We start from the raw sequence: 26,055 nt of genomic DNA, 5'->3' as shown, positions 1-26,055 counted from the left end.
TCCACAACATGAAAAATGACAAAATGCACACTAACTTTGCAAGGAAAGAATTTTTAATTGCATAGGTAAACATATAACATTAAATTATATGACACATTGTAGGATCAATTTGATACAAGAAGTGAACTTAAAGCCCCCACCATAAAAAACATTGACTGTGTACTTTACATGAACCATGATGGTAACATTTACTCAAATACAACTTTTTCTACAGTCATATTATAGTTGGTTATACATCATTTACAAAAATTGAGCATTGTGGCAGGAATTGTAATTGGCAGCCAGTATTTAATATACCTCAACCCACCACAGCATAGACATGTCTAGCCAAAACCCAAACCAGGCCAGAATAATTATATACTTACAAGCCTCGATATGGCCTCGAGTTGGTCGTGACAAAACAATGTTACCTCACTGTGCTTTAAGAACCAACCACATTATAACACTATGAATGCATCTCAAAGCTAAGACATGCTGTTAATGTTGTAAAGTTTTGTTAGGTTTTTTTGGCAATATGTCCACAACACAACATGAGAAATGCAATCCCAAATAGGGCAAAAAAGCACCTTTGAAGATGTAATTTGACAGCAACCTTTATTACTTATCATACAAACCCACAGTTCACTGCTTAAATATACCAGAAAATGTTCACCACCCCTGACAGCAGAACTGTTTATATCAAGAGTGTTCAACACTATTCATATCAGCAGTGTTCGCCACTGTTCACATAGCAGTGTTCACAATCAACGATAGTAGTCACACATGATATCAGCATATCTGGGGTTTCACCACTGTAGATATCGGTCTAGTGTTCACCACTGCTGAAATAGGTGTTCACTACTATTGATATCAGCGGTGAATACCATTGTTGATATCCTTCACCACTGATGATATCAGTCGCACTCACAGCTGCTGATATCAATATTCATCACTGTTAATATCAGCAGATCTAGGGTTCACCACTGTAGATATCGGTCTAGTGTTCACCGCTGTTGAAATAGGTGTTCACTACTGCTGATTTAACACATTTATGAATAATTGTTTACTTCTATTTCTGTTTTCCTGGTACTATTGCTAATCTTCTCTTCTGTTTACCAGCCATAACTAAACTCTTACACAATATATTTGCCAGTAAGTTAAAATCTTACCCCTATAATATTTGATTCACAAAGGAAACAATAACCGTAAGACATATTCATTAGGTAGTGGTCAACGGAGTTTTACGGTATAATCCGCCGGTTTCTTCACTAAATTTGAAAAGATTGCGACTGATTGATATATCCACATGATTCCATAAACTTTCTCTCTTCACACTTCAGTTCAAGACAAGATTGACTTCAGAGTGTATAGGATAATAACATCAAATGTAATATTTTAGTATTATTTATACAGATAAGAATTGTTGTATGGAAAGCCAAAGTGGAAAAAAACCTTGTAGAATAATTATGCAACCCAAAGTCATTTTCTTAACATAAACTTGTTGTCACATGACTGAGGGTTTCTTTACAAGTCTATATTTGACACAGATATTGTAAAAATTATCAATCATCACTATATTTCATTATTATGGACTCACACTCACACTGCCACCTTCCAACCACCAAAATTCACAAGTTGTTATCTTCCAATGATTTCTACGATCATCACATAAAGACTTCCTACTTCTAATGCAAAATCTTGCGCTGGCAATGCATCGCCAAATACAAACTGTTGCCAATTCCATAAAATGGAGCTACCTCCTGTCTCATGTCCACGATAAAACTGAAATGAAAGTATGAAATTATACTGGTATCTTGGAAGTACAGTAGCACCTTTCCTATTACTCTTTTATTCTAAATAGAACATCGTCCAACCAGATAAATCAAATCTGAAGTTACAAAGAAAAAGGAGGAAAAAAATAGAAATTTTAAACATCCCCGACAATGCAACTCAGTACTAAGCTATATTTTATCCTATAAATACAAGTTACAGAATGAGTGTTTACTAACTACTCAATCGATCCTGAACTCTGATGAAGAGGGCAGTATATAACAAATACCAGTAAGACATAACAAATTTAAAAAGTGCACCATTTATATTAATTGACAAGAGCCCCCTCTACTACTATTTGGGAACTATGCCTGGCTGACAACATCACAATGGATTCTAACCCTAAAAGACCATCAAACATATATCTGTCTTGTAAACTTGAAGGTTCAGGCAGAATTTTGCAATGACTGTTTTTGTTTAAATTACATTTTTTGTCACCTAATTTCACCACAGTTGCTGTTATGTTCTTCTTATGAGCCGCCTGCAAGTTTTAGCATTGTCAAGATGGAAACACTCACACCATTAGAAGAAACAAACACATAAGATTTGGCCAATTGCCGATAGCCTCTTTGGCTTATTTCTAGCATATTTAATTTGGCAAATATTCAGCAGATTAAATGGTATCATGCTAACCCCCGGAATATGCCGAAAAGGCAAACATAAATCACTAATGTTCAAAATTCAACGAGAATTTTACTGCCCGACTCAATGCGTGCTACTTCGGTGAGGCATGTAAAAATGAACACTCCTAATTCCTTGAAAATAATTCAAAGGGTCCAGAACCGTATTGACCTATATGATATTTTATAAGGGATTTTCTGTGTGCTAAAATATGTGTGCTATTATTCTGATATACTAATGGAACTTAACATAGTATTATTTTAAATCTCATAAATATGCATGCAGCAGTTAGGAACTACCTCCTTATCACAAATAATGGATCTGACTGTCAACCTCTTCTCATATATATTGAGTTATAAAATTAATTCATAACAGACTCATAGCTAGACTAATAAATCAATTAATTACAGACTTATTGTTAGACTAATTGACATGTTAAATCATTTTCATAACAGACTCATTGCTAGACTAATTGACATGTAATATCAATTCATAACAGACTCATTTCTAGACTAATTGAGTTATAAAACAATTTCATTACAGACTCAATTCTAGAATAATTGAGTTATAAAATACATTCACTACAGACTAATTTCTAGACGTATTGAGTTATAAAATCAATTCATAACAGACTCATTGAGTTATAAAATCAACCCAATGCAGACTCATTGCTACTAATTGAGTCATAAAATCAATTCATAACAGACACATTGCTAGACTCGGTAAGTTATAAAATCAATTCATAACAGACTCAACGTTGCACTTATACTCCAGCCATTTTGTCCGACAAACACATGTTTATCTTCAAAATACTTCAAGCAATGTTAAATGTACATTGAGGAGAGTTACAAATATATTATCTGAATTCACATCTGGGATATATTTTGTTTCATGTAATGCTAACATTCCTACCCACTTTCCAACTGCACTGACATGTATAATAGCAGCAGATTTTTCAAATACTTAACAATGTTTCTAACATGACAATGTTCATAAAATGTTTTTAGCAGTTGTTGGTACTTTTTCATTAATCTTCTGCAATATTTACAGACCTTCAAAGTTTTACTTAAAATGAGACTAGTTTTCTTCACCACATTACCATCGTCAAGCGACTAATAATTCCATTCAGATCGTCAAAATACCTTTTTGTATTTGTATGCCCCACCTATTGCAAGAAAAACTTTAATACTGTGTAAAATGTTGACTTCCCTCTAATTACTTAAATTATTGATGAAAAAGCTGGTAAAGTGCATTGCTATGGCTTTTGAGTATCCAAACAGAACTAACATACTAAAACAAAAACAAAAAGCTGTGTTAATATTAAGTATTTCCCAATTTAAGTTTGATATTAATAAAGAATGTAACCATATCATACTTGATTATTGATAAAGGTGTTTTTCTAGTCATACCATCCTGTCTTACAACGCATACAGTAGTGGCTCATTACAGATGTACAGTATGCTGTAGCTTGCAATGCATTAATCTAATAACTGATATATTAGTTCTTACTTATACTATGGTCTTATAATAAAACCCTTAATCTGGTTGAACACCATGCTTTGTACAGTATTTGTACACCTGCCACATGAACAGACATATCAATGCTGCTATAACCACATTACTCAAGAATAAAACCCCCAAAATTGCCTTAAAAATATAATAACACCAGTCTGTTGGCGGTGCTGTTCGCGTCATCACAAAACTATTTCAAAAATTTTGATACGACTGGCGCCCATAAATAAAGTTTAGGATTAAGGAAAGAAAAAAAAAAAATTGCAACCAACGAGAGAGAGATGGAGACAACCAACATCTAGTACATAAATATTGAAAGGAGAGTTTTCTATACACTGGTTATGGCTAACACTCCTGACCTTTGACCTAAAGGTGAATTCAGTGGCTGTAGCTCCTCGCTATGTATATCCACGGTCACCTCGACAGAGCTTTCACTTACAGCCTCACTGGGTTCCTCGAGACAACCCTGCTCTGCTGGAATACAATACAACCTGCTCCGGCCTTCCAGACTCCCCGTCTCTGAGCGCCAGCATGCAGGGCTCACGTCGGGCTCCATGTGTAATCTGTCGGCCTGTGTCTGGCCGTTATACACGCAGGGTGAGGACGAACCGTGCGATTGATGATGTAACAACGGCGTCTGAATTTGCTGATGAACCAGACACTCCTCTGAATTGGAGTACGGTGGGCTACCGATATTCCCTCTACCCTTCCTCTTAATCCCGCCCCCCTCTACCCTCGATAAAGCTTCATCTACGTCCGTATCTCCCGACTCAATGCAGTCTCTCTTTTTCTTCTCGTTCTTGTATTTTAATTTGACTTTCTCTTGCAACGCCGGCTCGTGATGAGACGTACCGCTCTTCAGGTAGAGCCTTAACGAGCCTTTAAATTTCAAATCAGGACTCTTTTTAAACGGCGTAGCGATCTCCATGTAAAGGTTCAGAATGTCCTCCGGTTTTATACAAGCGTTCTGTTCGTGCTGGCAAGCGCCCTCCTCCATCAGCGACCAGGTCTCCGACAGGTCGTTCGCCAGCGGGGAGATTGGTTTAGCTCTGCCAGGAGGCCGGCCTTGTACTTCCAGGGTGGAAGACTCAAATTGTCCTAAAGAACAGACGTCACTGGACTCTAATGTCAGTTTGTTTCTGTGGCGGCAGCACTTGTGCTGCTCTTGGCCTAGGACCACGTTCACAGTTTGATGGCAGGCCTGTAAAATAAAATTGGGGCTCCCCCTAGTTTGGGTGTCCATGATGTCCTCTTCGGAAGTGATGCACGAGCTCACGTAGGTCTTCTTTTGAGGGAAAGTGAATTTTAGATCGGCACAGCAGATGATGGCGTTGATACCGGTCATGTAGTTTATGACTTCGGAATACTGCAAGTAGCTGTCAGGAGGGGTGGACGGAGATGATGTCATCAGGATCGGTTCCGGCGCCCTCTCCTCCTCATCTTTACCCTCCTGGTCTCTGGCCGTCGTTCCTTGGTCTGTGTGCGTCCTGTTCACCATGCTGATTGTTTGCCTCGTATCTGATGGTCCACCACTTCTGTTTCTACTCAGTACCCTTGATAACCAGCCACGGAAACAAAGAGTTACCCCTGGAATAGATAGACATTATAAAGTTAACCACTGGTGGTAATACTTTTTATCTCCCACCCCCCCCCCCCCCTCTTCCTTACAAGCCCCCACACTCACATTTTATACTTTACAGCCATCAAAAAAACTGAAGAATAAATGCACAAAAAACAATCTGAGGGTTTTGTTGATATCAGCATTCAGGCACATGCATACAAAAATATATGCTCCCTACAAGCTGATCTAACAGTAGGTTCTTGCATCCTTGTTATTCAATGTTTGATGCTGGTATCCATAATAAATATGTAATTCTATTTAGTTAAAATATCATGGAAAACTGGTTTTGAAATTTTAGATAATGTGATCTCTGGGCTACAAACCCAGAGGACACTGGTCCCCATCCCATCATAGTCATAAATTTCCAAAAAATGTAGATAATTAGCAAAAAATCAAATATTTTTATGTTTAGTTATTTTGGCAACAAGCAAGTGATTCCTTGCTGAACTTTCTAGGGAAACGTTTAATGTAAACTGCACAGGCTCATTGGTGTTTCACTTTTGGATTTACAATGTTTTAAATGTTGTCAAACTTTGACCTCCACAGATGACAATTGGGGTGGCTCCAATAAACCAAGTTTTGATGTTGAAACCACTCTCTAATTTTTGAGTCATTTGTCTTTTATACGATTTTCAAACTTTGGCCTCTGCTGACCTCAAGTGACCTTTCAATCTCCACATGTTATACAACAACACAATTGCGGGTTTCTTATGCTCAATAAGGCGGACCCACACTTTGCTTTCATAGATTTGCTTTCATGTAGCTGCATATTGGCACTTTCATTGACTAATTTACCATCCTCTAGTTCAAGCACACTGCCCTTATAAGTATCAGCGGCGGAGCTAGGGGTATTGGTCGGGGAGCGAGAATGGTCTGTAGGGGCGCTTTCGACACTATCTAAGCGGAGCGCCACCAGAGGTTGGTGCAGAGCGTACAGAATTTTTGTGAGAAAAGATATTCCCTAGATCGCCGGAAATGACCCTTTCCGGGCCTTGCTAATTTGCAGATAATGTGATAAATGTGAAAAATGTCAATAGATAGATGAGAGCGTAATAAAAAAGTCAATAATTGCGAATAAGTAAAAAGTGGTAAAAAGCTGAAAAGGGCGCCAGCAGTCCATTTGAGTCCGTCAGGGGGGGGGGGGCATACGCCCCCCTGATTGTATGGACGCTCTGCCACAGATAAGTATGATAGTAAAAGACTCTTGTCAAGTCGTTGCCTGAATACACGGTCAACAAAAATCTCTCATAATTTTTATTCGCTTCATGTTGAAATCTAATGGAGCCTCCGGGGTATAGACTGTATATGTACACAAATGTAAAGAATGTGTAAAGGTAAGTTGGCCTGACGTTCTCCTACATTTCCTCTTCCCCTGTTGGTTTCTTTCTTTCTTCTCTCCATCCCTTGTCTACTAATCCCTTACATAGTTCTATCTCTTTGTGTTCACCATGCTCATTAACCTGTCTGTATTCTGTGCATGTTTTCGTCCCTTCTGTTACTGTTACTTGTCATTTAGCATTTGAAGAAGATCCTGCTAGGATTGAAACGTCAGGCCAACTTACTTTTACACATTCTATTACACAGGCTCTCTAATGGATAAGCAGTTTGCTAACAGTTTTATTTTATATCAAATGTGAAGAAAGCGTCTGAATTTCTTACCGCTTCCTGGCAACCTGCGATACAGGTACCAGCTTCGTGCCTTCATGACCGCCATCAGGAACAGAAGTACCAGACTGAGGGTGAAGAAGAGAACGGCCGTCGACGATACCGTGAGGATGTAGAAATCCGTCCAATCGGGTTTGATGGCATGATCGACTTGTGCGTTGCTCTCCTGCATGGCGCCGTCGCTCTTCGACATCATGGCGTTGTGGGAGACTTTGGTCGTGAGATTGATCTCTATCTGTTGGCTGGTCGTCGATGGATTCCGCTCCCGTTGCCAGTGCTTCAGGTCTACTATCGTCCAGTTTCTCTCCAGCCCTTCCGGGGGGACGCAATGGGCCAAGTCCGGCGAATATTTTAACCTCTCCGGACACCCGCATCGAGTGTTATTAGTGGGGCTGCATTTTGTTACAATGTACTCCCCTCTCCTACACGAGGAACAGAGTCTGCACGGCGGGGGTAACGGGACGTCTGTCGCTCTCTCGTCGCCGAAGACGACGTTCGGCGACGGGTTCCGGACTCGGAAGTAACCGTCCGGACAATCTCTGTGGTATATACTGACCTCGACGGTATCGTTATTGGAATGTTCGGGGGGCACCGGAACCAGACTCAGCACCGAGCTGACTCCCCGGTAAAATAATAGACAGATTACCAACCTGTGAACTGGGCATAGGCTGTATAAGCCTTCCCCGGTCATGGTTTAGTACACCTGTAATGAGAAACAGAGAAACAGATCAGTTAGAAAATACTGTACCAAGCCAGATATATACTCTTTAAAAAAGTCACCCAGGAAAGAACCTGGACACAAAAACCAAACTACCGAACGACTGATCCTCTCTTAAACCCAGTCCCCTTGCATCGTGGACTGTGACTGTGTGATCATCGTCGGGTGTGCATCACCATTCCCCTCGAAAGGGAACAGATACTACACATGATGTTAGCCAAAAGGCCGAGAAGCGATATATAGATATACTGTATAAAGAGCTCTTTAAGAGGAGGCTACCTGTGCAGGTCTACTGTAGTGGTAAAGGTCACATCTTTAAGTACAGAAGAATCTGTACTGAGGGTTACATCTCTATGTTCCGACGTCTCTATGTTCCGACGTCTCTATGTTCCGACGTCTCTATGTTACGACGTCTCTATGTTCCGACGTCTCTATGTTCCGACGTCTCTATGTTCCGACAATATATTCGGACTCATATTTTTTTTTACCTAGATTTTTTCGATCCGAATTTTTTCGGACCAACATTTTTTTGGACTAAAATTTTTTTGGACCCAATTTCTTGGGGACCAACATTTTTTGTGACCAACATGTTTTCTGACCAAATTTGTTCGGACCAAAAATTTTTGGGACCAAAATTAAGTACCCCAACAAAAATTGGGTCCAAAAAAATGGGGGTCCAAAAAAATTGAGTCCCCCAAAAACATTGGGTCCGAAAAAATGGGGGTCCAAAAAAATTGAGTCCCCCAAAAACATTGGGTCCGAAAAAATTTGGGTCCAAAAAATTTGAGTCCCCCAAAAAAATTGGTCCTAAAAAATTGGGGTCACAAAACTAGTTTTCTTGGTACAAAGAAATTTTTGGATAAAAAAAAATAGCTCCGAATTTGTTCTTTTGTCGGAACATAGAGATGTCGGAACATAGGGATGTTACCGTACTGAGCCTGCATCTTTCAACCGAATTTAGAAAAATCAGGCAACCCAAATATAAACACACTGTTTACTTCACAATGCAAGCAAACCAACATATATAATGTATCCTGTACTGAGTCTTATTTCCTCGTTAGCTATAACGAGGAGATTAAAAAGTGACCCTATTGTCTCTGGTTTAATTGAGTCTAATTAAGTAATTCATAAATTAATTAATTAATTAATCACTGCACCTACTGTAATTATGTAATTATGTTCTATAGTACAGTGTAGTAGAAACTTGCAAAAGTTGCGTTTCCTTAGACAAAAATGGTGATTGCAGTCAAAAATGTTCGTGCGTGAGGGATGGAATTCAATTAAAATGATTTAAAGTTCTATAGATTAGCTACAGCTACAGTAGGATGATAAAGTTCCTTTTATTATCTTGGTGCTCATTCTTTGAGGCTTAAATTAATAAAACAATAAAAGTTTTAAAAATGTTTTCTAAAATCAGGAAATATAAAAAAATTAATTCAAAATTTTGTCCATCGCGTTTTGATACTCTAAAGTTTAGTTTTTAGATGGTAAAATTGCTGTGATATGTGAAACTCTTCCAAATTTTTGAGGTTATTGAATTTCATGTTATAGTAGAGCTCTATAAATAGACTGAAATGCAACATATTACATGAACTTAGACTGTATCCTTCTTGTTTTGTCAACAGCAATTTGACCCTGACCCTCTGAGCTCTAGATATATAACAGTTGACAACCAGTGATATTTGCCTGCCAAACAACCCATTATTCCATGCCATTGATAAAATTATACTTCCTTCTAGCATAAAATTCTTTGACTTGCTTCATATAGCCAAAGACAGAACTTGTCTGTCAAACAAAAGCAGATTTCCTTCTAAAGATTTGCTCCAAATCACAGCCAAAGATCACATCAATAAAATTGGATTTCCTGATACAGTACTGTACTTGCGCGTCAAACGAAATACAGATCTTATGATTTCCTTCTTTACTGTAGGTCGTTATAAACAGCAGTGCTGATCACAAGTCACCAGTATTTCCCGAGTCCAAACGACTACATAGACAGATCAAACCTGGTCCAAGATGTTTTACATCTTACCCTGCTAACGTGTACAGGAGCATTAAAACAGTTACTCAAATGAATGAATGAAATCCACAATACTGTTATAGAGTCAGCACAATATGGAAAATACTTTCAGACACTTTTTCACCTTGTGGTAAAATGCTGGAGGCAGATTATACTGCAGCTCGTAGAGCCGTAAGTAATGTGAGTACAGTATTCACTCTGTACGGTAGTCATGACGACAACGTAATCACCCTCGTTTATCACAGTCTAAAACCAATAAATATATATTGTATAATAAATCACAGACTGAGTTAACTTTACTGCATGGCCACTGTCTGTTCTCCCACTCCCCTCCCCACCCCATTCTCCCACCTCCCCATTCCCCGCCCCCCATCCCCACCCCCATAAGTTCTGAACTTCTGCCATCTAGCCACCACCGATTTTATTAGCAAGCCAACATCACGGGTTCATCAGATCTACTGTATCCAGCATACAGACTGGATGCAGCCTGACCTCGGGATCCTGTGCTACTCCAATAAACTGAGCTATCCAGTCTTTACAGTACATGTATACAGTAGTTAGAGCACTTAGAGATCTGTTACCTCGGTAACAGCTCCCTGGATGGAGAACTTGGTGGCGTTCTCTATAAAGTTCAAACCCATGTCTTGCTGGGAGGGGGGAGGGGGAGGGGGAGGGGGGTTGGTACTCTTGTTTCCTTCAGGGAGCAGCTCCCTATATCATTCTATACAACCCAGACAACAACAGGGAGTTGGCCTTTTGTTTAAATGCTCATTTCAGCAACTTTCAAAACTGACTGTGAAATTATCAACAAATTTTGACCAAGCTAAGCAACTTCTTGCTAAACAATTCATTTCATTCAACGAAGCTCTTTTCTTTCTTTGTTCTCTTTAGTTTGTTTTTAAAATTGGTAGGAGATAGAAAAGTGATTTGACCTTTCACTATACAGTTGGTCTTACACATTACTGTCAGACATACAAAAGTCTGCACTATAAGGCTGTTCAAACTGAACATGCTGTAATAGCCAACCTCTTGTCAATACTAATTACTATAGTCAATGTGTAAATCACACAGGAAACTGTGAGTAATAACCATCCCATTTTCAGTGCTCATAACAACCAAGTGTTGGTAATAGAAAGCAAGGCGTAGGCTGAACCTACCTACTGAGAAATATGACAGACTAAAATCATAATAACTTCAGTCATTATGCATTGGGGACTACAAGCCTTTAAAAGCAGAACCACTGTATTTGTACAGTACACTAGGCTTTAAAGGATCAAAACTGGTACTAATTTGTTCACCTCCAAGGAGCATGTTACCTGAACAGCATTGCTCCTATCAGCACTCGGATAATGGTAAAACATTTCTGTAGAATACAAGTTACGCATACATGTACAGTATGTGACATTGTCACACAAGGATACATCTTGACGTGGACGGGATGGGGGTGGGGATTTGGGATTGGGGTTGTGGGAGCTTGTTAAAGAAACAAACGATTCATATAAATTTATAGCCCTATAATTAACGTCTTTAATTTTGAAATTGATTCTTATAATCCCCTTTCATCTATCTCATTGTGTTCACCGTGCTCATCAACCTGTCTGTTTTCTGTACATGTTTTTGTCCCTTCTGTTACTGTACTTGTCATTTAGCCTCTGAAGAAGATCCTGCTAGGATCGAAACGTCAGGCCTACTTACTTTTACACATTTAATTTTGAAACAAAGACTTTCATACTTGTGCTCAGTACTTGCTAACTACATTCTCCACAGGAGTTCAGCTCTTCGAAGGGTGGCAACATTTACTGTACTGCAATGCAAGTATGCAGTTCGGATTCAGAATTTTTTATAAAATGCTATACATGTGTGTGGTCCAGGGCAAGTCCGGCAGTCTGTGTTTTATCAACCAGATGAAATGCATTGACGTACCTGTAGTACTACATGAGCCTGAGATGTATGCGTTCATATTTTGACATTTAACATTCCTCATCTACATAAATGTGACTGCACAAACAAGATTCTAATGCTGACTGTAAATGTGTCTGCATGACTTGGAAAAGTTGACCGGGGAAAGAGGATATTGGTTGGGGGGGGGAGTGCTGGGGGAACAGGGGAAATGAATATTGCAGATTTATATTTGTCATTCATTCAGATAAAAAGGATTTATTTCACGCAATATTTATCAATTGTATAGTAACCACATATTAGACCTGAAATCCTATCTGAATTATAAACTATTCACTGTCAATTACAGCAGAGTAGTCATGTTTGCCTTCATCGCTCTGCACTCTGCGCTCATCGCTCTGCACTGTATAGATATTCGTTCATATACCGTGCAGCAATGTTTATACAATTTGATAGTTTCGAACCTTTATTATAGTTTCAGTAATGACTGTTTTCATCATTTTATGTTTAAACCATTTAACAATCTTATTTCTTTCACTTACCATTTACCATATCATTTGTTTAATCTTAACAAGAACTGTTTTTTGATGTATGCCTATTTATAAATATTTTATATTTATACTGGTTTAAAATAAATCGAATTCGAATCAGCAAAACACATCAAAGTCGACATCATAATTCAATCAAATCTTCCATGCTCTGCCTCTTACAGTATATATTTAACGTTATGAGGCACAATACTTGTATGTTACAGGAGCCCTGTTAAATAATATCGTGCCCCTTTAATTCAATATTTTTGCATATTGAGGGCTCCCCACAGGGTAGAGGCCGGGTTGATTGTCAGGATGGGCCCATGCTGTGAACACAATGTAGTAATGAAGCCAAGCAAGGCATGTACATACCACAGAAGGCGGTTCTAATCTCTATGCAGTCTTAATTCGCTCTCTGGTATATAGTGAACTAAGCAAGGCAATTCCTGTCTAGACTGGTCCGTAGTACGGCAGCACACAGGAGACCATTACAGCTAGGAAAACATTGAGCTTCTACAGTACACAAGTCCCTTCGTTATCAGATCTATACATGTACAGTACACAAACAAAGCACATTAAATGGTAGAGAGATGTATACTCCGCTCTACCATTAAACATTCAGCTAGTTAATGTTAACTTAAAATTCCTCCCAAACAATACGATATAAATATAATTAAAACTGGAAATTACTTGAACTTTTCCAATAAATAAAAATCAATTCATAATGACTTAAAAACCTAAGGAGGTTGATGGGTTTTGCAGCTCAATCTATCATTCCAATATGATACGGAATCCATCCCATACAGACATTTTATAGAACTTTACTGTACATACAGTATATATATACGTACTCCCTGTACAACTGAATAGCTAAAACCACATTGATGTACTGTACATACTCTATGGCCTTTACCCTTCCATTCTTCCAGTACTTTCCATAATGTTATATGAAACTAATTTATTTAAAAGCCTTTTAGGTAATTATCTAGATCCTCTCTACGGGTAATGTCTAGATGCATATAATGTCACAAGGTTTACACGAAAGGTGGTTTTGGCATAAAATGCTATTTTGGCTATGTGTATGTTTGTACAGCTGTGTGTGTATAATGCGCTGTATCCTGTTACACTTCTCTGAACACTATACAGTACGTAATTTCACTTCAGTTTTGATCTTGAATGTGGTAAAAAAAAGATAAGAAAATCCAATGATCTCAGCGACAGCTATCGTATCTTTACCTACCCATAAATGGATCTATCCTAGAACAGATAAATGTACAGTACAGTAGTATGTTATGATTCTAGAATGCAATGTCAGCTTCCTTGTACCACAATACTATACTGTAGTGTACATACCAGCCACTATGCAGAATTGCACAGACATATATACAATATAAGTAAGTAGTACTGTAGTACTCTACATAATATACAGTAAGCTACGCACAGTAAACTGTGCAATTTTAACATGATCACATGCACATGGCAAAAACCAGATTTAGAAGTCTCTCAAAATGTTTGACTTGCCTTTGACACTATTCGATCTCAACCTGATTACAGATACTGTAGAATAAAGCTTAATTAATGGCTCTTGTTTATAAATAGCTAATTTTGTATGAGATCTCTCTTTTAGAGTATATATTCATTTACTGCACTGAACTGCATCGACAATTTATAACAACTATTAACGGGAAAAGGCTGACACCTGTCATATACTAAAATATGCAGAAGAATGGTTCTTTGCAATTCAAATAAACTGTCATCTCACACTGCAGCTGACAACAACAGTAACTATGTCAATACAAATATAGTACTTTTCAAAAGTACAGTAGATCTGTAGGTTTCTATATAAAAATTTCTGAGTCCATAAATATACTCTTTATACATGTAACCGCACGTAATCTGTTCTGTCATTTATATATTTTGTAGTCTGGTCGGAAATTGTACCGTAATATACATTTTTACAGTTATATATAACTTTCAATGTTATATAACTTATAATTATATAAAAAATCAAACCTTTTTTTGAATATTTGCAAGGTAGAATGTTAACAGTGATGATAAAAACCAATGCAAAGGTCTTGTCAAGGTCTTGATCTGCTTTTTGTTTCACCAAGTTTCTAATGTGTTATTTGAGTGGGACCTTTGATAATTATATGGCCCCAGATTCACAGGGTCCCAGTTAGACACCAAGCACCACATGAGCTCACACAGTAATTCGCTCCAATTGCCTTGACTGTACTAGGCCCAGAAAGCTATGTAATGCCCTGGACAAGTGTTTATTATGACAGTGTACTGTTCATGAAGAAAAGAAAGCTTTGCTTTTCATGCCTCAATACATAGTTATTCCACAAGTGACATACAGTAGTAGCTCAGATTAGTGGGCTGGAATTCCCCAAAAATATTTTAAAGTCTCAATTCGTGTTTGCTGATGAATTTGAATTTCAGACAACAAACTTCTGAAGTAGATTCAATTCAAATTCACTCTGACCAGGTGGGTTAAATGGAGAAAAGCTGTCGCAATCGAAAGAAAAAAAAATTATTTTCTGTTGCCCTCATGGCGCGACCGATTTACCGTAAAGTCACTGCGACCGCCCATGTCAGCATGTTGATAACACAATTGTAAACAAAATAGTCCACACACGCACCCGATCAAGATTTTAACGCAGTCCTATACTTGTATTGATCCAATTTTTACAATTCCACAGAGGAAACGTCTGAACACACCTGTTTATTCATTGCAATGGAAGAAATTAACACAATTTTGGAAGCTACGTCTGTAAGATCACTAAGATGTACTGTAGAGAGAAAGATTTAAGAGCAGGAACCTAAGACAGACTAGCCACGAAAGTGAAAGTAAGCTTAGGCCTAACGGTCGTAAAACAAATAGAGAGATTTGATCGGCGCACGATTCTGTTGGGCCAGGTTTGCAAATTTTGATTGAAGTTTGAAGAATCTACGGACTCGTTCATAAATCTGGCAAATTTTATTCAGCTCATAACTTTTAACGACAGAAAACTCAATAAAAATAATGAATTTTTATAATGATATGAAAAATTGCATAGAACAGTGTCATTTGCAGTGAACTTTTATACAGTAGTGGCATAGTAAGCTGGAAAGGCCAAAGTTTAAATTTGCCACACACGTATTGAGACTTTAAACTGATACTGTACATTGGCAACTAATATTATGTATACAGTATACTCAGGCGCGGCGGAACGGGAAAATTATTGGGGGGGCTAATATGTGGAGACTATCTGAGCGGAGCGCCACCATCGGTTGGCGCGGAGCGTTCAAGAAAATTTTGGGTTTTTCAAACCCCCCAGATGGCCGGAAACGGCACTTCCCGAGTGTTTTATGCTGCGAATACCTAGCCCTAAAACATGGGTCTCAAGCCTGCAATTTCTCAGATTGCACGTAAAAATCTGTAAAAACATTGTAATTTGTATATTCGATGGTGTTTTAAGAGAGTAGCTATTACTCGACGTGTCCTCGCAAAGACGTTTTTGAGTGTAGTAAATTACTACTTGCAATTAAATGCAATAATTACAAGGGCGTCGGAAGCTATTTTTGATTGGTACGGCGGTTCAGCCTATGGCCAACTATCATAATTATCGGGGGGACGTTTGGTAGGTCAAACTACGCTACGCGCCACCATGGTTGGCGCGTAGCGTAATGGAGAAAATTTTGAAAATATTCCTCCCAGATTGCAGGAAATGGCACTTCCCGAGCTTGAAAACAAGACCCCTGCCATGCCAGAGAAGTCACATTTAGCCTACTTGCCGTCATCATTATTGAAAATTATTGAAACATGTACCTCAGAGATTTTTTTTCCATTTTTTAGTCCTACCTTTTTTTTTTTTTTTTTTCTTTTTGCGTCGTGAATATTGGTCCGGCGTTCGCCGGACCTGCCCGTACCGGCTCCGACGCCCCTGAATTAAATAAATGTCATAAGAAAAAACAGAAAGCCCCCCCGGTTCCGCCGCCACTGAGTATACTACAGTCATCTACATCTGCAGGCCTCTACAGAAGAAGATAAAGTTTATATGTTCACACTTTTACTGCACAACATATCTTTAGTACGTGTGTGTACAGTACATGTACTAAAAATTACTGCATGGTTGGTCTCTACACCAGTACACCACTGTGGTATTATTGGTATATATATACCAGACTTTCCAACCTGTTTCTCACCAAGAAAGGGAGATAAAACAATTTTCCATCCCAAAGTTTGGGAGATTATTAAAATTATTAAAATCAAGAATTGGGCAAAATCCAACTAAAAAAAAAAGGTAACTAGTGGTACATAATATTCAAAGGTAATCATACAAAGATTCTGAGGAGTCATAGTTCATTCCTTATGAAAGATCTTGGGTCATGACCCTAAAAGTCTGCAAATGGCTGTGGACTGACCTACCGACGTTATCTGCATGCACCTGTACAGTAATAGTATAAATCCTATCGCAAAGTCTGTGCATTATGCAAATTCATACAATTACTTAACATCTAGGGCTCTGCAACGCTCCAACACTCAATACTAATGCAAAGTACTGTTGATACTTTACGCTGTACTCTGGTAGATACAACTCTATATTTATCACCAACACAATAACATAGGCCTACTGTATATATTTAGCAATAATAGCAGGCCTGAGCTGTGTTTAAAGTTAAATGTTCCCCACATACAGTACATTTTCTAAAGTACAGACTTAAAGTACATGTGCACTTTTTGCTACGTATGTGTACACATATTTTGCTCAAACCTATACGAACCCCAGATAAGGTCAATTCTGATATGAGACGTTTGCAGTAATTTAAGAATCATCTATAGGAATAATTATGAGTCAGAATGTGCAGCCCAATAGAGTCACAGTTCTTAAAGTAGTTACTGTACCATATAGTTTATGACTCAGTTAATATGACCAACAAGTGTTTGCAGTGAATGTACTATACTGTAGCAACCACCATCGTTCTTGCAAAATGTTGCCAATTTATTTCTATCATGTTGGGAAACTTTCCTTAGTTAGGCAAAGCTCAATAAATAAATTTTTAAAAAAGAAGAAGAAGTAAAACTACTTTAATATGAGTTAAATTTGCATGGAATTTCCTGGTACAGTAGTTATAGGCCATATATACATGTAGCAGGAGGAACAATACACAATATTACATTATCTAATTTAATGAATAGTTGAATACTATACATTAAATTGCATAATCGTGAGCCTTGATTGCACATACTGTACTGTAGAATTTTGTTTTCATCATTCGTACTACCAGCAGCAATATTAATAACGAAACCATGAAAGTTTTATTGGAGGCAGTAGATTAAAACTGGAATCATAATGCACATAGTGTAGCCTGTATGAACATGAAACTAACTTGCTTCATTGTGTAATATGATAAACATACATGTGTGCAAATATCAGCATGGGTTTCATGGAAACAACCTGCATATTGTACATATTTATATTACTGTGGATCTAACATCACAGGAAATACGTCACTTTTAGGACTTACACACTGTATACATAGCATAGTTACAGCATTGTGTTTTGTGTATGTACAGTAACTTAGACAATTTTAAAAAGCACACTGAAGCATTCAGTATTTCAATATATCTATCACCATAATCACCTTAAAGTAAGGTCAAGAAAATGTCCAGTCATGCAGATATGAAATCAAAGTTACTTCATTTCAAGCTGGGTTTTTTTCTTCCACCTAATAAAAGTAATAACATAACATTCAGGTTTTGTTTATTCACAGACACCAGACTGTATACACTTTCCCAACTATATATATAGGCGTTATTGTTGAACTGTTGGCATCGATAATGCATGACTGTTCAGTTTACTACACTTATACAAGTTGCACATGTATGCATTCTTAAAAGCTAATTGAATCTAACAGCACTGGGGCAACCCATTATAGTACAATTGTATAGTATCCTATTAGCTAGGTTCTTCCTATTCATGTCAGATAGAAGTGCTTGTATCCCAACAATATATATAAAGATCCACTGAAGACCTTAACCAGCTTATTTCATACCCTCTGCTGACTCAGAAACCACAGAATATTAATGGAACCTAAAGTCTTTAATGCCCTACAACCAGACTGCAGATAGTCCCTTGGTTAAAGCAATGAACTTCAACTGTGGTACTGTAGCTGGCTAACCTCTAAGTTACAGATAAACAATGAGGTTAGCCCATCTCACAGCTTGTAGTATTTTACTAGCCTACCCACATTAATACAGCATCTATATAGTGACTTTGTGGTTAGGAGGGAAACAAATGTATTGGCAAGATCCTTGATCCACACAATAGACTGTTTTTCAAAGTGAGAATTACAGGAAGGCATGAGCATCTTGAGTTTGTTCCTCTACCACAAAAAGTGAAATCTGTGGTTTGGATCATGATTGAAGAACATTTCTCTGACTGCAAAAGTGTTGTTTTAATGTCAGGATAGCCAAGAAAGGTTTAAACAGAAACCAAACATCCCGTGTCTACATATTGTGGAGTACACTGTCATAATAGTGTTGAAATATATATGCAGATTTTAGAAAATTTCCTTTCCTACAGAGTTCTGTAATTAACAAAGGCAGTGACTGGGATAAAACAGTTATGAAGGGAAAAAACTATGAACACATTTATAAACAATACATGAGTACATTCTTAGAGAGAAAACTACATGTACAACACTATTCATATCCAGGACTTTGGAAATAATTTACTGTGCTGTACTGTACATGCCTATAGACTACTAACGTCATGACTTACATTAATCACACATGAACATGAACCGAACCAGCTTCGCAATAATCTGATTATTTTTGGATTGAGTGATACAATCACTCAATCCACTAGGCTATGGACGCTGATTGTATGGCCAGAGGTTCGACACCGGTAAAGAAGGTCGTAATTCCACTGCAGGCGTTTGTCACCTGTATCGAAAAATACTAGTTCTGTTTTGGTGACATATTTGCCTTACTCTAGAGATCAATCATGATTCTAACCAACTCAAAATCATTTGTGATTACTAAAGCCAGATCTCGAAAGAGATACACATATAAATAATCTGGTTATATATTAAGGCGATCAACTCCTAAATTTGCTCATGGTCAAATTGATGGTACTTTAAGCAGAAGTACTGTAATAACAACTCCCTGAGCATGCACCCATAAAATTGCTTTCAGTTTTAAATGACAAATGAAACTGCACTTGAGTATGAAAAATCTCATCGGAAAGAGTGTTTCGATACGTTTCTCAATTTTTCTCGTGAGCATCAGCAATTTTATTTCCCGGAATTGCGTACTCTTTTCTCATTTCTTTTGACAGCTTACAGGTCTGTATGTACGTATCCATATTCATGTACGGTATAACACACTCATTTTGACAGCAACAATTGGTGGAGATATAAACAGTCTGATGAAATTGTACAGTGAATGATGTACAGTACAGTATGGATAATGTGTACGTGCGTAGTATAGGCAGATTAGGATAGCTAATCACTGTAGAAAGTACTTGAATTGACTGTCCTACTAATATTACGATTATCAACCATCACCTGGGCAAATTTTCAAGGATTTCTTTCTGGTTAAATCCCTCGGATAACTAGGAGTAACTTTTCGGTCGTCCAAACAACAAATGGTTGTCCAGAAAATATGTAGCAAAATAATGTTTAAATGACCGATACTGCAGGGATGCACTCATGCTTGGCGGCTGTGCACAGCAGTTCTGAATGCCGCCCAGCACAAACTGTAGTTTTAATCATTTCCATATGGCACCATTTTTGATGATTAATTCAACAACTTTTATCCTTACAGTACCAGAAATGGGAGAATCCTTGGTATAGAAGTTAGCTCTGGAATACTGTAAGAGATATTGCACCATTTGCCATAGATCTAAGGATAAACTGTACTTGTAAAAATTTCCAAAGGGGAGGGGTACATACCATCCCTTATATCCCTCCACCGAGATGTGGATCACACTACCACACAAACCAGCCTGGCATTCAAATATTTCTGAGCACATCCATGATACTAACAGTACATGTAGTACTCTAGTCAGAGAGATGCGTAGGTTGGTGAATAGAACATCAACTTTAGGGGTGGGCCCAATTGTTGTCACTTTACCTATTTGGGTCACCGTTGGGTGGGTATTTACTTAACAATGCAATCTGAATTTTAATGTAAACAACCAGTCATCTGCCATACAACTTCCACAGCTGATTCTGGCTTCAGTCCAAATACAAATCTGGTCGTCTCGGACGACCAGGCTACAATTAGATATTTGCACTGATCGTCAAACAAAATGTACAGTAGGCTGCTACTCCATTAATTTACATCCATTACTGGAGGTTTTAGATATTGTATTATAAATTTGGTTCTGTATATTTTTAAAACAACCATTCAGACCATTTCAGATCGTAAATTCTGTATTAGATACATTCACCTATTAAGAAAGGTTGCAAGTGACAGTCTGATAGCAAATCTTCAAAGTTTCAGGTCTACTCTATTAAATAATTCCAAGGACACATGACAGTACAGTACTTACTATCTGCAGTGTTGTGTAAACTCTAGAACCCTTTTCACATCTTTACATGTACTGTATGAGAAGTAAAGGGAGAATCCGTTCTTGTTTTTTTCCCCTTAGTAGAACAAGTAGAATAGAAAATCACAAATAGAAGATTAGTGCAGCTTCACCCCAGTAAATTTATCCTTTCCCATTTTTTAAAAGCAATGCAGTCTCAAGCAACTCCAAGTTTGAAGTATGTGGGGTACTAACAAAGGCCAACTTTTGACAAAGCTAAGTTCCGTAATGCAGCAGCACACTAATCACGAGTGGAATTTTATGAAAATAAAGACATTTAAATTTGGAAAAACTTAAGCTGTACCCTCATACAGTCACAATTTAGGCATTACAGAGATAAAGCTGAATGAGCTACAGTATGTACTGTAGTTCTTAAAAGATCATTTTAACGGCTGCTGGTGTACTTAAAGTCGGTATCATTATGCAGGGAATCATTTATGAGACCGGTATCGCATCGCAAAATGCTACATCTATGCAAAATGGGAAAATTGCTACAGAGGTGCAAAGATGTATTGTACATATATATGGTGGATATGTGTACACAGGAACCATTGTACTTTGTACAGGACCATTCAGAGCCTTCAAAGCTACCGTACAAAATTTCAGTACGAAATTAGTCCCTGTAATGTACTTCATGACAAAGAAAAAACAATGTGAAATGATAGTGTTCATAATTTCCGCATAAAGACCTAAAGTACTGACTGTACATGTGCACATATAGATTCAATGATCGATGTACACTAATTAGCATCTAGCCACGGCAAAGTTCTAAAATATTTTTGCATACAGCTTGTTGAGGACTATGAGCCACTCAAATCATCAGCACATGTCTACTGACTACTTCAAAAGAAATAACAATTCAATTATAATAATCAGCAGATACTTTCACACTGTTTAAGCGACCACAAATGTGGGAGAAGCCTGCAAGGGCTTAAATGGATTTACAAGTTACACGTCGGGTGGCTTTCGATTCATTATTTTAACTCAAATTTGCAATCTTTTCAATTTAGAAAGTTATTTCAGATGGGAAAACCAAAGAATTCTCTTGGATGAAAAAACCGAACTTTTCTATGACCCAGCTGGGTATCGAACTCAGAACCTCCCGATTGCTAAGCCTCATTGCTTCAAATGCCTCCGCCTTATATGAACAAGAAAAAATATGGTGAAATCTTGCAAAACGCATAAAATATGAAAGTTAAAAGAATGGTATATATTACAAACTTTTGACAGACCTGCATAAAGAGTGAAAAGAAAATGATACTTTACAGGAAATAATTTAGTGCTCAACTTTTGTACAACAGTTCTGAAGGATCTCTTGCTGTTCCTGTGTGCCAAATTTGCTACACCTTTGCCCTTATATACAGTTAGCAATTTACCAATTTGCATAGCATTTTGCAACTGGATACCAGATATATCATACAGTAACCTGTGATAGGCACACTACTTGCTTCCCTTAGTACTGTCACATGAACAGACCTTTGCATACGGTCTACCACTTTTTTAATATATTGAGTGAGACATGACTCAACTCTTCAATGCTCCTTAAAACCTGCTGCTTAGTCTGTACATACTGTATGACATTGAACAAACTAAGGACCTGACCAACATTTGGACCACTTCTGCATATCAGTAGGCTAAGACTGTTTGGAATGGCCCTCTCCAGATGTTCAATGCTAGCCTACTATAGTATTAGCATCAGATTAGGCTAGGAATATCTCTTTTTCTCAACTTTCAGCCTCCACTAAAGTTTATTAGCCCTAGGAGGCTAGGCCTACAGTACGCACTACTACGCAGGACAAGTTACATTTCTAAAACATGGCTACACCAAACATACATTATTTTCGATCCAAACCTCTGGAAGGAAAAACAATACTACGGTATATCCTCTAAACCACACAAAAGAGATGATACCTAAAACCTGGAATGTAATTCAGATAATGAGGTGAAATACTGTAGCAAATTTCTGTAAATAGTGACTGCTGTCACAGGCTTTGTTAGTAGCTAGACTTGGGCGAGTAACCTCGCCGCAGCTCTGAGCAGCACCTCATATTGCGACTGCCAATTTTTCTTGCCATCTTCGTTGCAAAAGAGTGTGCTAAAATCCAGTGCTATTACCCCCTACAGCCAAGCTTAAAAGAGATCGATTATGCGGTAGAAAAGGCTAACATGTCGCCCATGTACGCAACCCGTGCGTCGAGTGAGAATCTGTGAATTGTGTTTCAAAACTCAAATTTTGTACACTGTGCCAAGAATGATGCAAATCATGTATATAAATAATGCTCATGAGATGTTGGCTTCTCCTATTGATTTTTGTTTTGTACACTGACATAAAAATTTTTGTAGTTTGTAGCAAAGTCAAGCATTCTTGTTGCTATGACATGCAATTACGAAAAAAATTATTATTACAGGGTGCTGCTGCGGTTGTACGTGCAACATTAAACAGATTACAACATCTGTTATGAATGGTTTGCAAGTTTGCAAAATTCATGTTGAAGTTTATAAAAAAATTGTGTCTAAATTATATGTGATTGTTATCATTGCACTACAAAATCAATGTACAGTATATGGGGAAGTAGCTGGGCGATTCTAAGTTAATAAAAGCGTTGCCAAGACTATAGTATTTGGTTAGGAATACCTAGGGCCTACTTGGGTACAGTAGTACAGTATGGATGCTGTTTAGCGCCTGCTTATTTTCAATCATGCCTAAAACATTTCTAAATTCGATCACACTCAATTGCTCAATGAAAGTCATATTCCTCAGGATACAAACTGCAAAAGATGCTGAATGGAAGTCCCACATCTAACACAATTCACATAAATTTCAATGTTAAGTGTAATCCGGGTTACTCTTACTTGTGATTAAATTGATTTATGGCAATGACACATCAATGATGACCAATTTCTCCAAAATATGAATAGAAAATAAGTTCAACAACTTTATTTTTGCGTAAAAGGTGTCTTCATGGCCTATGTTAACATGAAACACAAAATTATACTGCAACAATAGAAGCCTAAATGGACGATAATAATATGTACCATTCCTTTACAGCCTAGTACTACTGTAGTAGTACTACGTAGTTAGGGAGTAGGGGTTGCTATTTAGTTTTCTTAGAGAAAAATTACACATGGGGATATTAGTGCATTAAGGCCATGGTCTCTTTGTTGTAAAATAAAGATAAAAACACTCGTACCAGTTTAATATATCTGGTTAAAAATAAATAAATAATGTAACTTGACAGCAAAAGCTTCTAATTGCATTAGAAGCTCAGTAACGTTTCTGCTAGGCTATGTAAGGTATTGTTTTGCTTTACCTAGCATATCTGCTATTGAAGCCCAGGCAAAAGTAGCATGGACACTGCGAAGTTCGGACACCTAAGCCTTAAAACACTCCAAAACTATAACTACCTTTTATTGACAAATAGCTTACCAGTCAAAACGTCCCTTTACCAAAACGTCCCCGTACCAAAACGTCCCCGTTTTTGGTCAAAACGTCCCCGTTGGTCAAAACGTCCCCGTTGGTCAAAACGTCACCGTAAGTCAAAACGTCCCCGTCTATCACATTCATTCACAGTTGTGAATATATATCAATTTTAAGTTATTTGGCTAGGTTATCGGCATGCAAGTTGGATTACAAGCGCTAAATAAATCATGAAGGACTATATCGTTTATAGGGCAGAGACGGGAAAGGAGGCTGGGGGCTTTAGCCGTAGTCCCCCTTCTAGACCATCAAAATATAAGAAGGCAGAATAAATTCTGGAAAAGGGTAGAAAAATAGGCAAACAATCACGAAAATCCAAAATATAAAGTGTCTTCAGAAAAAAAATAAACGTATGTGCTGTAGGAAAATATATATCACTTTCATCCAGCCCGTCTCGCATATTCCAAAAGTAACTTGTTGTACATAAACAAAACAAAAATCTTTTTTATTCCCTTCCCTCAATATCGTATATATTCATTTAGAAACCAACTCGTGTTTAAAAAAATCCTATTACCCTACAACCCTTTTGCATTCCCTTTTCTATTTATATTATCTTACCTCAGAAAATTATACTCAAAAATGTTTCCGCCCTCATAACCGGCACTTCCCACTCCTAAAAACTGTGTTTTCAATCTAAACTATACTTATCCTTACTCTTTGATTTGAACTAAAAACAACCACACTTGCATTCCAACTGATTATAAAAGCTGGGACGTTTTGACTCACGGGGACGTTTTGACTGCGGGGTCGTTTTGGTAAAAAGCGGGGACGTTTTGGTCTTAAAAAAGCGGGGACGTTTTGGTAAAGGGACGTTTTGACTGGATACCGACAAATATGTAAGTACTTGCTTGCACACAGGTCATTTTGGAGAGAAAATAACTGTAGCTTGGTAGTTTTTGTGAAATTGGCTCTTGCTGTAGGTTGCCATGGTTAAATCGTGTATTTCTTTGGGGTGTCCAAACTTCGCAGTGTTCCGAACTATGCAATACTGACTATACTAAGTAAGAGTAAGTTTGCTAGCACTGTCATAATATTTTATGATTAGCCTAGGCCAGTCAATATAATTAACCCAGTCATACCAGTTAACCTAGCACTTGATAATGTGCCTAGTAGTAGTAGTACTGGTATTACTATTACTGAACTCATGAACTAGCCTATGCTGTGAACTTGTTCTTGGTTATACTTAGGCCTATACACTAACTGACGTAGTGTTACTGTTGTGTTACTGTTAGGCCTAGCGTTACAACATCAGTCCCAATTACTGTACGTAGGCCCTACAGAATGCCAAATTATATTGTTTTCAGTCTGAAATTCTCCACTCTGATTACTTACTACTTCACCGTTAAACAATGTTGCTTCTTGTGCTTCTCTTGACAACCCAATTTTTAAAAATACAGGATAAAATTAAAGAAAACACCGCATATTTCCGGATAGTTAATAGACTACAGACACTGCATTTAGTATTTGAGTGATTTGGTATTCAATGTAGCGTTATTCCTATGTCTATGTTATATGCAATACATATGGTGGCCGCACATCTATCATGTACAATTTCACTCGACGTAAACACAGTGTCGCCTGTTTCGCATAAAATAAATAAAAG

At 37.7% G+C, this 26,055-nt stretch overlaps 1 protein-coding gene across 2 annotated transcripts; it reads right to left on the bottom strand.

The window, feature by feature from the left end:
• Nucleotides 1-35: 35 nt before the first annotated feature.
• On the bottom strand, nt 36-26,055 carry LOC139969506 (uncharacterized). Of its 2 annotated transcripts, none has more exons than XM_071974546.1 (3): nt 25,785-26,055; nt 7,223-7,931; nt 36-5,529 (listed from the first exon to the last, which is right to left on the bottom strand). In XM_071974546.1, the coding sequence occupies exons 2-3, from the start codon at nt 7,917-7,919 to the stop codon at nt 4,271-4,273; spliced, it is 1,956 nt and encodes a 651-aa protein (XP_071830647.1). In that variant the 5' UTR covers nt 7,920-7,931; nt 25,785-26,055; the 3' UTR covers nt 36-4,270. The 2 variants fall into 2 exon arrangements, with proteins under 2 accessions (XP_071830647.1, XP_071830649.1); XM_071974548.1 differs by lacking the exon at nt 25,785-26,055 and adding an exon at nt 14,409-14,486.

This window comes from Apostichopus japonicus, chromosome 7 (assembly GCF_037975245.1).
Source record: "Apostichopus japonicus isolate 1M-3 chromosome 7, ASM3797524v1, whole genome shotgun sequence".
In the NCBI taxonomy this organism is placed as follows: Eukaryota; Metazoa; Echinodermata; class Holothuroidea; order Aspidochirotida; family Stichopodidae; genus Apostichopus; species Apostichopus japonicus.
This window is presented reverse-complemented; position numbering and strand designations above follow the sequence as displayed.

Bases quoted from the DNA above. Each gene is read 5' to 3' on its own strand.
- LOC139969506 (XM_071974546.1), bottom strand. From the start codon at position 7,919: ATGACCGGGGAAGGCTTATACAGCCTATGCCCAGTTCACAGGTTGGTA. The intron at 5,530-7,222 runs GTAAGAAATTCA...TATCTATTCCAG, and splicing joins TCGCAGGTTGCCAGGAAGCG to GGGTAACTCTTTGTTTCCGT.